At 33.7% G+C, this 16,582-nt stretch overlaps 1 protein-coding gene across 1 annotated transcript; it reads left to right on the top strand.

Annotated features, from left to right (window-relative positions):
* Positions 1 to 1,032: 1,032 nt before the first annotated feature.
* LOC148198340 (uncharacterized) lies at positions 1,033 to 2,426 on the top strand. Its single transcript, XM_088115763.1, has 2 exons — positions 1,033 to 1,776; positions 2,385 to 2,426. The coding sequence occupies exons 1-2, from the start codon at positions 1,033 to 1,035 to the stop codon at positions 2,424 to 2,426; spliced, it is 786 nt and encodes a 261-aa protein (XP_087971889.1).
* The last annotated feature ends 14,156 nt before the right edge of the window (positions 2,427 to 16,582 follow it).

A 16,582-nucleotide genomic window follows, 5' to 3' on the forward strand; every position in this document is an offset into this window, starting at 1 on the left:
CTTGCTATGCTATTGAAATGTTGAGGCCCAACTACATTAGAGTGTTACCAATAAGGAGTATTGGTAAATCTTGAAGAAATTTGTTTTGATGATGCTACAAGAAGTTTTAGTTGCAGAAGATATTAGAATTAGTTAAAAGCAATTTGTAGAAATTAAATGTAGTAGGAAATTCTTGTAAACCTTGTAAACTTGCATTTTTAACTACAATAATCGATTATGATTAAGCAATAATCGATTATCACAAGCCATACTTGAATAATCGATTATCACTTCATATAATCGATTATCACATTTTTGAAAACCTATAACAGACTTGAATAATCGATTATCACTTACAATAATCGATTATTCATGGCAGTTGGGAGCTGACCTTTGGCACTCAGTGTACTTGGCTATATATTTTGTTTTGGAGAAATTAGAAAGCAACGTTTTTGAACTGAGAAAGCTTAGAACACTGTTTGTCAGAGGAACGTTCTCAGAAAGCTTTTTGTTCATTGTTCCCTTGCTTGGTCTTGTGAAAGGAGAGGCTCGCGTATCGTGTGTCGATAGTCGGAGCAGACTCTCTTCAAGTTAGCAAGGTGCTCTGCCTGGTCTTGTGAAAGGAGAAGCTTGTGAATCGTTGGTCGATTGCTGAAGCGGTTCTCTTCAAGTTGGTAGAGTGGTTCTATTCATTTTATTCTTGTTCATTATCTTGTAATCTGTTAAACAATTTTTTAGTGAAAAAGGTTAATCACTATTTATAGTGATTAACGACTGGACGTAGAATCTTTTGATTAGAACCAGGATAAAAATTCTGTGTTGATCTTCTTATTCCCTACACTGATTTTATTTTACGTATATCAACTGTTTGATTAATTTTCTGAAAGAAAATTATTTTTACTAAAAGGACCAAATTAAGTTTAATTGTGATTGAATACGCTTTCCACTCTCTGAGTGTTATTTCCGCTGCGCTATACTCTTCGAAAAATACCTCCTCCGATACCATCAATTGGTATCAGAGCTTGCTTTGATAGTTTTTCAACATTTGCGAAAATGGCCGTTCACAATCAAAACCATGTATATGCTGAGGGTGCTTCCATTAATAGACCTCCATTGTTTACTGGTGATAACTATGCTTTTTGGAAAGTGAGAATGGAGATTTTTATGGGGTCTGTTGATAGAGGTATCTGGGAAGCTGTACAAAATGGCCCTTATATTCCTAAAAATACAGTTGATGGTGTGGAAGTAGAAAAGTCATATTTTGACTGGACTGTTGAGGAAAATAGACGAGCCCAATTTGATATTAAGGCTCGGAATATAATTTTATCTGCACTAACCATTGATGATTTTTTCAAAGTATCTGTTTATAAAAGTGCTCAGGAAATGTGGAAATTTTTAAGAGTCACTCATGATGAAGTATTGAATGTGGCTAAGTTGACTTGTTCGAACTCATGGTCTACATCAAACTCCTCAAGCTCAAGCGATTCTAATGAGCAAGAAAATCTATGCTTGATGGCCAACGATAAATCATCTGAAAGCAAAATCTTGAAGGAAAAGAAGGACTATCAAGGTTCCTCTTCAAGTTTCAAATGTTATGGATGTGGTGAAAGAGGCCATGTGAAAGCTTATTGTTCAAGCAACAAAAGAAGTAAAGAAAGAAAAGAAAAGAAAATTCACAAGAAGAAGAAGGTTCGCATTGCTTGGGAGGATAATGCATCAACCACCTCTAGTTCAAGTGATTCTGTTGAAGAAGTAAACTTGTGTTTGACAGCTAATTTTGATGATGCTGGAAGCCAAGTAAGTAATTCTAGCTATGAATCTAGTGAATTTGATGTACAGAAGGCTTTTCTTGAATTGCTTGATGAATCTGAGAAATTGAATGCTGCTCATAAAATTTTGAAAAAAGAATTTAAACAATTGCAAATTAAATATGAGAAAGCATTAGATGAGGAAGTAAGTTTGAGAAATAAAATTTGCAAGTTGGAAATGAAAGAGTCTTCAAATGTTGAACATCCTGTTGAATGTCTTTCATGTAAGAGTCATATGCTTAATATTGATATTCTTGAAAATCTTCTTGAAGTTGCAACTGGAAACAATAATGTTGAAATGCCTATAACTGTTAGAAAGGTTTATAAAAACAAAAGTTTTTTTAAAAGTAAGAACAAAATTAAAAGAACCCGTAGGGTATGGGTTGAAAAAGGAACTGTGTCTTATGGAAACCCAAATGTTGTCACATGCTTTTATTGTATGAAAAAGGGGCACACTTCTAACAAATGTAGAATTAAACATTTTGATGTTCCAAATGGAAAATATGCTTGGATTCCTGTTATAAAGTAAATTGTCTCTAACCTCAAAGGACCCAAATGAGATTATGGGGACCAAAACTCTATTGTTTTGTTTTGCAGGTTAATTTTTCAAAAGGAAAAGAAGACTCTATGGTATCTTGATAGAATCCAAGAACATAAAGGAAGCTCTTCAAGATGATAAGTGGTGTGTTGCTATGCAAGAAGAGCTAAACCAATTTGAAAGGAATGAAGTCTGGGAACTTATTCCAAAGCAAGATAATTATCAAGTCATAGAAATCAAATGGATATTCAGGAATAAGCTTGATGAGGATGGAAATATCACAAAGAACAAAGCAAGGCTAGTTGCAAAGGGCTACTGTCAAGAGGAAGGTATAGACTATGATGAATCATATGCACCAGTGGCCAGATTAGAAGCAATTAGATTGTTGCTTGCATATGCATCTTTGATGAAATTTAAATTGTATCAAATGGATGTGAAAAGTGCGTTTTTAAATGGGTTCATAAAAGAAGAGGTATATGTTAGTCAACCTCCTGGCTTTGAAGATTTTAAATTCCCTGATCATGTTTACAAGTTGAAAAAGGCCCTTTATGGTCTTAAACAAGCACCTAGGTCTTGGTATGAAAGACTTAGTACTTTTTTAATTGAAAATGAATTTTCTAGAGGAAAGGTTGATTCAACCTTATTCATTAAGAAAGTAGGAAAACACATTTTAATCGTGCAAGTTTATGTAGATGATATCATTTTTGGGTCAACTGATGATTCTTTGTGTGAAGAGTTTGCAAAAATAATGCAAGGTGAATTTGAGATGTCTATGATGGGTGAGTTAAACTTTTTCTTAGGACTACAGATAAAACAAATGAATGGTGGAACATTCATCTCCCAAACTAAATACTGTAGAGAAATTCTTAAGAAATTTGGTATGGATAGCTGCAAAGAAGCTAGTACACCCATGGGTACTTCATGTTATTTAGATAAGGATGAAATTGGAAAAGGAGTGAATGAAACCATGTTTAGAGGCATGATAGGATCCTTGCTATACTTAACTGCTAGTAGACCAGATATTATGCAGAGTGTTTGTGTTTGTGCTAGATACGAAGCCAATCCTAAAGAATCTCATTTGACTGCAGTTAAGAGAATTCTAAAATATCTTAAGGGAACTACTTCATTTGGACTTTGGTATCCCTCTGATGCCTCACCTAGTTTAATAGGATACTCTGATGCAGATTATGGTGGCTGTAAAATTGACAGAAAAAGTACTAGTGGAACCTGTCATTTCTTGGGTTGTTCTTTAGTGTCATGGCACTCAAAGAAACAAGCATGTGTAGCTTTGTCTACCACCGAAGCTGAATATATTGCAGCTGGAAACTGTTGTGCCCAAATTTTGTGGATGAAACAACAATTGGAAGACTTTGATATCTTCCTTGACAAAATTCCTCTAAAATGTGATAATACCAGTGCGATAAATTTGACCAAGAACCCCATAATGCATTCAAGAACTAAGCATATAGAAATTAGACATCATTTCTTAAGAGATCATATTCAAAAAGGGGATTGTCAAATTGAATATGTTGATACTTTACATCAATTAGCTGATATCTTTACCAAGGCTCTACCTAAAGATAGATTTTTTGAGCTTAGAAGAGAGTTAGGAGTGTTAGACATATCTTAGAATCAAAATCTATGCGAATTTTTGCATTTTTCGTAAACTTAACGCTTCATAATCGATTATCACTAAGTTATAATCAATTATTCATGCATCAAATTCAATTATGGAAAATCTTGAGCAGATAATCGATTATCATTATGCATAATCGATTATCATGCAATTCTGGGCAGTAATTATTGAACTGATAATCGATTATGACGAGCCATAATCGATTATCACGTTGACAGTTTCAAAAATAGAGCCGTTGGAGCATCCTATAACGGCTATAAACGACCATAAACGGCTAGTTTGTCCATTTTTCTTATAAATAGCCCCCCATAATCGATTATTAGACACTCCTTTGCACCCAAATACTGCTGAAATCAAATCTAGAGCTCAAATCTTCTTTATTTCCCTTCACCTTCTCAAAATCTCATTTTCCCATTCTTCCTCCATGGCTGACTCAAGAAGGCACCGTCACAGAATAGCTGGAGCCTCCTCTTCTTCTCAACCACGTCTTGCAAACATAGATGGATGGATTTTAGATCAAGGGAAACACGCAGACTTTGTTAATTCTTGGCAAGAAAGGAAGATCATGGCGGTAAAGTTTATTCGTCTTGACTTTTTCCGTTTCTATGGCTTTCAATTTCCAAACACTTTTGCTGAGCAGGGGTTAACGCATCTGTTAGAACAAAAAGGCTGCATTTATCCTGATCTGATAGGAGTCTTCTACTTCAACTTGCGCTATCGAGATGGGATAATATCTACTAAGGTCAAGGGAGTACGCATCATTTTAGATGATGACATATGGACCAATGTTGCTCAACTTCCCATCTGGGATGATGCTGTCAAAGTCCACTTAGGACTTGAAGATTTCAACAGGATGATGACTTTTCAATCCTTCCTACGTCATCCTGAACGACAAACAAATAGAAGGCAATTACTGGTTGGAGGTTTTAAAGTTGAAGAAAGGATGATTGATGAGTCAATATTTTCTCAATTTCACTTAGCTTATTGTGCTAGATTTAATCAGGGAATTGTGCTTAAAAGTCCGGTATTTTTCCGTTTTCCGAATTCTGCTTTATTTGGTCGAAAATTTATAATTGTGCTAATTTGGGTTTTCTGAGCTGATTAAATGCATTTTGGATTACAGGAAGAATTTTGGAAATACATTTTGGGACAGTTGGAAGAGCATTCATTTACTTGGAAGATTTATTTTGTGTGTTCATGCGTGGAAACTTAAGATGAAATATTTTATTTGGATTGGCTAAAATTTGGAAGTAAGTGCACGGTCCAAAGGTTTTGGAAACATCCAAAAGAGCATAAAGGTTGCACGTGAAAGAGGGAGAACATGTCATTCACTTCTTGAATTTTAAGAAGCAAAATTGGCTTGGAATCATCACGCACACTACCACGTCCAGCAGGAGCAGCCACGTTGAGGAGGTGCTTCACTAAAGCAAGGGTGTGACAAGCAGAAATAAACACACGGCCCAAGGCTGTCACGTTTTGAAGTGCAGCACACACAAGCAAGGCATGGAGGAGCACACGTGGAGGCTCACTTTCCTTTTGGGCTTGAAAGAGTGGTGTGCACGGTGAAGAGAGAATGTTGGCTTGTTATTGGAGGGGTGCACACGGCTTGCAGCACACGCCCATTTTTCACGCTCCCAGCTGATTCGCATCCAACACCTTCTTCCATTCAGCAGCACACGGGTTACATCCACATGGCCCAGAGAATTCCACAATCACGCACACAGCAGCAACACACTCCACGACCCTTGAGAGCTGATTCTATCCAGCAAGCTTAGAAGCAGCGCATCCAGTAAGCAAGCCCAGCTATCTTCACCTTGATCCAGCAGCTTGAGACGGTCCAGCAATCCTTCACTCGGTCACAGTAAAAAAGAGGGGGAGAGTTGGAGAAAAAAAGGAGGTGACCTAGTAGGGGAGAGGCTGAAAAAAACTGCAACACATGGAGGGTTACGGCTAGAGGGATATGTTTTAGAAGCATTTGCAAATTTCAATTTCTTTTGATAGATGAATGGGTGGTTAATGGTAGAGGAGTTTATTTTCTTTTATTTCTTTTGCCTTAAAATATTTTATATTATATGTTAAATGATTTTCTTCTTTTTAGTGGTGAATGTGTAGGATAGCTTACAACATTGTGCATTTAATGTTCTAGTTTAAGTGTTGCATTTGAATGCCTTTAATTGTATTCAGTTGTGTTTAATTTCAAGTTTTAATTTAGTTCATTTAAAATCACAAAAACATTTTCAAACCCCCCCACTACGTGTTTGACCTATTGACTGAACCACATTTGGTCCTTGAGAGACGACCTAGGAGTCACTTCCTAGTACTGTACTGCATTCTTTTATGCACAATTTTTGTGGGAGGTGCGACCCTCTCATCAATGATCCACTACTTGATTGTCTGGAGTTTATGTCCTAGAGCAACCAACCATGCTCAATGCTCTGAGCAGGATTTACTTCTATTGTACGGGATTCTAAATCACATACACATCGACTGGCCTGCTCTCATTGCTGACACAATGGTAAAAGCCAAGAAATCCCATTTATATCAACTTCCCTATGCTCTTCTTATCTCTAGGATTTTAGAATTCAAAGGTGTACCTGTTGAAGGAGAACTAGTTCAAAATATTGAAGCTGTGGGATCAGAAATTGGAGATACAACCTTTCGTCAAATGGGATTCATTAGAGGAAGAGTCCTTATTCATAAAGATGATGATCATCCTGATGTAGATGAAGATGATGACATGGACACTCATATGGCTGACCCAGTAAGTGCTGCTGCTCCGTCTGATGCTGGACCATCCAACATACCTTCCTCTTCCTCAACTTCTATGGAAGAACATTTTGCAAGGTTATCTAAACAATTGGAGGATATGAGTCTTGCACAAAAGACTCACTTTGAGGAGATTTATGAGTGGCAACGATCTGTTGATGAGTACATGGTTGATCAATTTCTTGATCTTGATGTTCATCTATCTAACATCGAGAATCATCTCAACATTCAACCTCCCGAGAGATCTCCTAGTCCTGAGTTTTAGATATAGGTTCTATGTTAGACTGTTTTGTTGTTTACTTGCCATTTCATCTATGTTATAATTCTGTCTGTTATGTGTCTTCTTATAATGTAATCTTTATTTTCATAAATAAAATGATCTCTTGATTATATGCATCCTTTCATTTGGAGTTTTGTAGGAAAACTTATGATTAAAATAGTCAGCAAATGTTTGAATGCATCTTCATTAACGTCCTTAATTTCTCGCATCAATTATAACGCCGTTAACTGGATAGGATTGAATTGATACAAATTTCAAAACATAGGTACCAAATGCCTACATTTTTAAAACCGGGTACTAAACAGAAAATTACCTCCTAACATGGGGACTAAGTAGGTAATTAAGCCTTATTTTAATTATATTTGAGTGTAGATTTCAAGAAAAACAAGAATGAAGTCATTTGCAGTTCGATGAAGAAAGTTCGGAGCAAAACAACTAGCAAAGGAATGTGTAAAACGTTAACTTTAAGGAATTAACGGCTCCTGCTTAGATGTCCAAAAATCACAAATTAATAGTCCTTTGAAAGATTTTTGAGTCTATTTTCTAATAAAAAAAATAATCACACCATTTGGAGGTCTGTAGGAAAACTTATGATTAAAATAGTCAGCAAAGGTCAAAGTTGACAACATGTTATCTCACTCAAATTGCTTGAGTATTTCCTCCACCATGGGTTGCCCAAACATCAGTTTGTAGGCTCTTCTCACACTTAAGCACTAACAATAAGTCTCATCCACTAAAAAAGAATGAAAAAAATTACGTAAAATGTCTTTGGCTACTTATGTGCCAGACACTGGCTCCTGCAACACAACTTTTTGTAAAAAACTAGATTTTTTTTCGTGTAATCGTTTACAAGGTCCTTGTAATCGATTACAATGGCCAAAATGGCCTGCATTGGATTACCAAGGAATAAGTTGGGCAAAAATTGTCATAGACTTCACCTACCTTGGTTCAAAAACATATACCGGCTTTGACGTTTGTTGACTATTTTAATCATAACTTTTCCCACAGACCTCCAAATGATGTGATTCTTTTTTTATTAGAACATAGATTCAAAAATATTTCCACTGACTACTAATTTGTAACTTTGGGACACCTGAGTAGGTACAGTTAATTCCTTAAAGTTAACGTTTTATATATTCCTACCACCTCTCACCTTCGCCGGTTGTTTTGCTTTTAACTTTCTCCACGGAACTCCGAATGCGTTGATTCCTTTTTTATTAGAAAATAGACTCAGAAATATTTCCAATGACGAATAATTTGAAATTTTACCATCTAAAATAAGAAACATGAAACAATAAATTGAAAGCAAACTCATTTAGGAAGCTTAGAAAAATGTTGTTTTTGGGAAATTAATTGAATCTATTAATGTGGTCTAATAACTATGGGATGGTATTCATTTTAAATATATTTGAATCTAGATTCCAACAAAACAAGAATCAAGTCACTTGGAGTTCGGTGAAGAAAGTTATGAGCAAAACAACTTGCAAAGGTCAGGGTGGCAAGAATGTGTACAACGTTAACTTTAAGGAATTAACGGCACCTACTCAGATGTCCAAAAATCACAAATTAGTAGTACTTGGAAAGATTTTTGATTCTATTTTCTAATAAAAAAACTAATCACACCATTTGGACGTTTGTAGGAAAGGTTATGATTTAAATAGTCAACAAAGGTCAAAGTTGACAGCATGTTATCTCACTTAAATTGCTTTAGTCTTTCCAACCACCTCTGACCTTTGCCGGTTGTTTTGCTATTAACTTTCTCCACGGAACTCCAATTGAGTTGATTCCTTTTTCGTTAGAAAATAGACTCAAAAATATTTCCAATGACTACTAATTAGTAATTTTATAATCTAAAATAAGAAACATGAAACAATAACTTGAAAGTAAACTCATTTAGGAAGCTTAGAAAAACGTTGTTTTTGGGAAATTAACTACATCTAGTAGAGTTGTCTGAAAATTATGGGTTTGTATTCATTTTAAAGATATTTGAGTCTAGATTCGAACAAAACAAGAATTCACTTATTTGGAGTTCGATGAAGAAAGTTATGAGCAAAACAACTAGCAAAGGTCAGGGGTGGCAGGAATGTGCAAAACGTTAACTTTAAGAAATTAACGGCACCTTCTGAGATGTCTAAAAATAACAAATTAGTAGTCCTTGGAACGCGTTTTGACTCTATTTTCTAATAAAACAAGAATCATACCATTTGCAGTCTATAGGAAAGTTATGATTAAAATAGTCATCAAAGGTCAAAGTTGATAGCATGTTATCTCACTTAAATTGCTTTAGTCTTTCCTCCACCATGGGTTGCCCAAACCTTAGTTTGCAGGCTCTTCTCACACTTAAGCACTAAAACGAAGTCTCATCCATTAAAAAAGAATGAAAAACATTACGTAAAATGTCTTTGGCTACTTATGTGCCCACAACTGGCTCCTGTAGCACAACTTTTTGTACAAGACCAGATTGTTTTTTGTGTAATCGTTTACAGGGTCCTTGTAATCGATTATAATGGTCAGAATGGCCTGCACTGGATTACCAATGCATAACTTGGGCAAAAATGGTCATAGACTTCACCTACCTTGGTTTAAAAGTATAGACGGGCTTTGACATTTGCTGACTATTTTAATCATAACTTTTCCCACAGACTTCCAAATGATGTGATTCTTTTTTTATTAGAAGATAGACTCAAAACACTTTCCAATGACTACTAATTTATAATTTTTGGACATTTGAGTAGGTACAGTTAATTCCTTAAAGTTAACGTTTTATACATTCCTACCTCTTCTGACCTTTGCCGGTTGTTTTGCTTTTAACATTTTATTTCTTGTTGAACATTGTTTAGTTTTAGTTTAAGTTTTATGTTGATAGTTTTGGTAGTGGATTGAACTCCACATTAAGTAGAACTTTGTTTATATGAAACACATATTTATATTATTGCAAAATTGTTCTGGGACATTTTTCTCCTTTTCAGGTGTGGTTTTATTGAAAAAATAAATTAATTTTAAAAAAAATATCGCCGAATAGACGTCCGTTAGTGTACAGTCGGATGTCTATAGATGTTTGGCAGTGCACAAACGGACGTCCACCCCCCAGCCCCTACCACTAATAATCATAATCATATACACATGTATCAAAAATAGGATTACCAATCATATACAACCATAAACAAATAAAGGTAAGTTTCCCCATACCTTGGCAATTCATAAGGCTTTATCTACAACCCTGAAACACCAACAATCTTCCTTTACACTAAGAGTTTCCCGTTGCTCTTTCTCTTCTTCTCTGAAAACGCAAATCTCCTCTTTTTTTCTGTTTTCTCTCTTTGATTTAAAGTTTCTAGGGTTTCTAAACACCAAACCACAACTTAATTAATTTCTACAAATATTAAATAAAGGTAAAACACCCTTTTTCCTATAGAAAAAAATATAAAAATAAAGAAATATCATAACAATTATGTTCTAACAAAAATATACACTTAAAAACACTAAATTCCAAACAAAAACCTAAAGTCTCAAAACTATTTTATTTTTAAAACCCTTATTTTTCCGAATCGTACAAGAAACAATTAAAAAAAATACATAAATTAAAGTAAAAATATAAAGTTTTGTGTTAATCTATGTTCGCAAGCTTTTTACATAAACCTATTAAAGATAGTTAAAAAAAAAATTAAACTTAAAACTTAAAACTTAATTACCTTGGCCAATCATAAGGCTTTATCTACAATCCTAAAACACCAGCAATCTTCTTTTACACTAAGTTTTTCATTGCTCTCTCTCTTCTTCTCCGAAAACGCAAATATCCTCTCTTTTTTTGCTTTCTCTCTTTGATTTAGAGTTTCTAGAGTTTCTAAACACCAAACCACAACTTAATTAATTTCTACACATATTAAATAAAGGTAAAACATCTTTTTTCCTATAGAAAAAAATATAAAAATAAAGAAATATCATAACAATTATGTTCTAACAAAAATATATACTCAAGAACACTAATTTCTAAACAAAAACCTAAAGTCTCAAAACTATTTTATTTTTCCGAATCTTACAAAAAAAAAACAATTAAAAAAACAGAAATTAAAGTAAAAATATAAAGTTTTATGTTAGTCTATGTTCGCAAGGTTTTTACATAAACCTATTAAAGATAGTTAAAAAAAATTTAAACTTAAAACTTAATTAACCGTAAAATTTTTGTACTTAATAAGTGAAATACTTTGATTTAAGTTCAATGTAAAATAGTTGAACAAAAATTAATTCAAATTATTTTTTATTAGCTATTATTTATTCCTTCAGATTATTTATAAATCTGATATCTGAATAAAGCATCAAAATCTTTTCTATAATAATTGGTATAAAGTTCTCCATGACTAAACCAATTAGAAAAACGTTTTTGAGGATTTCCTCACCACCTGTATGTGATAAGTAATGTACTTTCTCACCATACTTACCAGAATATACCATCAAATACATATGATCCTTTAATTTTAACTCTTAAGTAAAAACAAAATATACATCCTCATCATCACATGCATAAACGTACATCTCATCAAACTATTTGACCCACCAATTAGCCTTCACATGTTTACAAGAAACAGTTAAAAAAACAGAAATTAAAGTAAAAATATAAAGTTTTGTTTAATCTATGTTCGCATGGTTTTTACATAAACCTATTGAAGATAGTTAAAAATAATTTAAACATAAAGCTTAATTAAACGTAAAAAAATTTATACTTAATAAGTGAAATATTTTGATTTAAGTTCAATGTAAAATAGTTGAACAAAAATTAATTCAAACTATTTTTTATTAGCTATTATTTTACTCCTTCATATTATTTCTTATAAATGTGATATCTGTATAAAACATCAGAATCTTTTCTATAATGATTGATATAAAGTTCTCCATGACTAAACCATTTAGAAAAATGTTTTGGAGGATTTCCTGACCACTTGTATGTGATAAGTCATGTACTTTCTCACCATTACTTACCAGAATATACCATCAAATACATATGATCCTTTAATTTTAACTCTTAAGTAAAAACAAAATATACATCCTCATCATCACATGCATAAACGTACGATCTCATCAAACTATTTGACCCACCAATTAGCCTTCACATGTTTACAAGAAACAGTTAAAAAAACAGAAATTAAAGTAAAAATATAAAGTTTTGTTTAATCTATGTTCGCATGGTTTTTACATAAACCTATTGAAGATAGTTAAAAATAATTTAAACATAAGGCTTAATTAAACGTAAAAAAATTTATACTTAATAAGTGAAATATTTTGATTTAAGTTCAATGTAAAATAGTTGAACAAAAATTAATTCAAACTATTTTTTATTAGCTATTATTTTACTCCTTCATATTATTTCTTATAAATGTGATATCTGTATAAAACATCAGAATCTTTTCTATAATGATTGATATAAAGTTCTCCATGACTAAACCATTTAGAAAAATGTTTTGGAGGATTTCCTGACCACTTGTATGTGATAAGTCATGTACTTTCTCACCATATACTTACCAGAATATACCATCAAATACATATGATCCTTTAATTTTAACTCTTAAGTAAAAACAAAATATACATCCTCTTCATCACATGCATAAACGTACGACCTCATCGAACTATTTGACCCACAATTTATCCTTCACATGTTAAAATATAAAAATGTGTGTTGAAATACACATGACCAATACAATTATACCACCAATCATATCTTATCCTAAATTATCAACTTGAATTAAAATTATCTCCTCATTGCACGGCCTCAACAAACTACGTCAACACCAAACTTTCATCAAAAAATGATCTGCCTATTTTTCTTGTAAAGAATAAAAAATATATATGTGCCTATATTTGGTAATGTACGAGTGAACTTTGTTATTAAATTCTCTTTGTAATTGATGAATTTAATGTTCAATTTCTTTGTCTATTTTTATAATCATTATATATAAAATGTACTAATATTATATACAAAATGTTTGCCATCTGTTATTCACTATCAATGAAATGTCTTTATTTAGTAGTTTTACTGAAATGTTATAAATATTAAAAATAATAATAATAGTATTTATTAAAATAATAACCTATTTAGAAATTAATTTAATGATAATTGTTTATATATACAGTGATCTGAGAAAATATGAGTATTAAGTTAGTCTTGAGGTTTGGTTTTTTTGTTTGGTAATTAATTTATTTAGACATAATTATAATGTTATTTTCTTTGATTATATTTCTGCCTAGAGATAAAAGGATCTTTTACATTTTATAAATTAGGTGCAGAAATTAAAATATAAGGAATATAATCTTGATATTTAAAAAAGATATTATTATTAGAGAAAATGATATTATTAGATATTATGTGCAACATCCCAAAAATACAGTCTAAAACTATATAATAGAATAATCACATTACATAATAATTCATATCAGTCTTACACTAAAAGAGAACGTACGGTTATGGCTGAACGGCCTTACAAAAGAGTTACAAACTTAACTGTACAAGATAAGCAATTTTGACCGAACGGTTTACAAAAGTCAACATCAGACGGTCATACAAAACGAAAGGAGGAGGTGATCGAACGACCACCTTACAAAATAACTAAACTACTGACCGAACGTCCTATTGTTCGGTCTTCACTTCTACCTCTACCAAATTTTCTTCTTCCAGCGCCTCTTCCAGCAGCTCGTCTTCTTCTGCTCACATCCACACGGATGATCATTGCAACGATAAGGACGGATGTACAAAACCATACAACACAGGAAAACACAGGGTAAGCTTATGTAATTTAATGCATGCATAAACATACATTTTAAACAATCCAACACACAAGATAAATTTCAACATACGTATCATGCAAAACCTATTATTAGACCGACCGTCCGGACTGTATGAAATCTGTGTAGCTACAGGCGTTCGTGCACTCGGGTGATGTAGTAACTAGGATGCACTCCACAGTTGCCACCCGAGGTTAGTCCTATCTGTCCAAAGTACCCCTAAGGACTAGGACCTCCTACCATTCCCACACATGACCTACTTTCTTCTACGTGAAGACGAGTACTCACATCAGGATGAACAACCAGCTTAGCATGCCCACAGTCATACTTTACTCATATCAATATTCATTCATGAGTCGTTCCTCCACGGAATGCTCGTCCATAATCCATAACATTTCCATCCATATCATATTCTCGTATCTTTCATTATTATTCATCTCACTTAAACATTTTTCACGACAATCCACAAGGGTACTTAATACCGAACGTTCAATCACCGATTTATAACGAGACGAACACTTGGGGTGAGACTAATAGTTCTTTAGTTCCAGAAGGGATTTAAACTAAAAGGTATTGTCGGGTTGAGAAAGAAACCGAGTAAAATCAATTATCACAATAAACGAATGGAACGAGCGTTATTTAAAAGTGAGTCAATTAGATGAACTGACTTTTGAGGACTTCAACCGAACATTGAAATGACCATGCCCAGTACTATGGCTCTATGCTGTAACCAATGAATATAGACACTTCGAGACTTTCCAAGAAGAAGACTTAGGATAATTCCCATGAAGAAACCGAACGATTATGAAAACTCAGCTTAAGGAGTTTAGAACGAGGGCCTGGTGTAAGACCAAACACTTGCTTAGGACGAACACTTGGTATAAGACCATGTGCTACTAAACTTAAAGAAAAGAGGCTTGATAATTATACTTAGATACTATTGGGATAGTGTTTAAGAAAGTCTATAATATACAATTACACACACATATATATATATATATATATATATATATATATATAATACTTAAGTTCATAACAGAATACCAAGACACAACTATGCTTGGCCGAACGCTCAAGCACGGTATTTCGAAATGCAGATGCTCGTCCTCAACTAGGATTCTTTCCAAATGAAAGAATCCACTTCTAATCAAGTTTACTAGAAATACCGAACGGTCAATGACCGTTCAGTGATGAGCATACCCTTTCATAGGGAAATTTCATACCAGAATTATTTATATTCCAACTCATTTCTTAACATATAGTTTCATAACTTTATTCATTCATATCAAAATACATTTTCATATTTCATACCATCCAAACATAGAATTTCATATATTTCATGCATCATAACATATCACAATCATTTTTCATATCCAATCAAGTCAACGAACGTTCATACAACACATAATCATACAAATTAAATTAATAAGCTTCCCTTACCTCTGAGCGTGAACGTACGTCCTAGAGGCAGAATTTCGGTTCGCCTGACTACAATCCCTTCTACCCTTACGCTCAAAAATCCTTCAAACTAAACCAAATAACAGAAAATCCACAATGGCTCAAACAAGACGAAACTATGCCACCAGAACTTGGTGTGCATGTACCAGATAACGAACGGTTAACGAGAAGAAAAACTTACCAGTTCAGAACCCGGAACTGTTCGGTTCAAAATGAAGCTCGGGTTGCCGGGAGTGCTTCTACGGTGCATGAACGGTGATCGGAGAAGAGAAAGGGTGAGTTCCGGTAGAGAGAAGGGAGAGCTTTTAGAGAGAGGGAGGAGAATTTGAGAAATTCAGAGTTTGGAGAAGAAGGTGCATGCAGAGAGTGTGACGTAATTTTCCAATGACTCAGTTTTGCTTAAAACGAACGTCCGCTCCTCTGTTGACACCTGCATTCCACTATCTGATTTCTGACTCCCCTCAGCTTGACACCTGACGTCCGTTCAAAGGGGTTTTTTGGTGCATTTTTAATGGTTCTGACATTATGACTAGATAATATTAATATATATTATTGATAGACTTATCATAATTAATGAGAATAAAAATATTAAGATATAGAGAAAGTGAGAGCATTTGTGTTTTAGAAACCCTGGAAACACTAAATCAAAGAGAGAAACAAATGAGAGAAGAGAAATAACAACCACTAGTGTAAAATAGGCTTTTTATAGCTATTGTTTATACATGTTGAAATGTATCAGGTATAGAAAATGATGCAGTGGCAATATCGTAAATAAGATAAACTTTTTTACACCGGTTACACTTAGAACAGGTATAAAAAATAGTTCTACACCGGTTACACTAAAAAACAGGTATAAAAGTTCATTTTTATATTGATTATACTTAGAACCGGTATGAAATATTTAATATTATATTGCCTTCTTTTCACGCTTTAGTTACTCTATGCGCGTCTTCACTTTCACGTTGCACTTCTCCTTTGCTTCTAACTTTCTCTGCTACCTTACCTCCTTGACAAGCTCCTTTATATTGAGCGCAAAGTTCAAAACCCTCAACGTCTGCAACGCCGCGACCCTTTCCAGATCGCTAAATCACTACTTAACTTCCTATACGCGCGTCTTCACTTTCATGTTGCATTTCTTCTCCTTTGCTGCTAATTCCCCAAATCACTCATCAAAATCGTCGTGTTCTTGGACCACGACTCCTCTAGAAGGGTTAAATCATCTCTTTTGCTATATGTTGGCGATTAGGTTCTACGACAACACAAGAACGAAGAAGGTGTGTGATTAAGAGGATGAAATGTATTTTGGAAGGGTCTTTCATCGAAACTCAGGTACCAAAGCTCAC

Source organism: Vigna umbellata, chromosome 5 (assembly GCF_029865625.1).
Source record: "Vigna umbellata cultivar VRB3 chromosome 5, Vumbellata_1.0, whole genome shotgun sequence".
In the NCBI taxonomy this organism is placed as follows: domain Eukaryota; kingdom Viridiplantae; phylum Streptophyta; class Magnoliopsida; order Fabales; family Fabaceae; genus Vigna; species Vigna umbellata.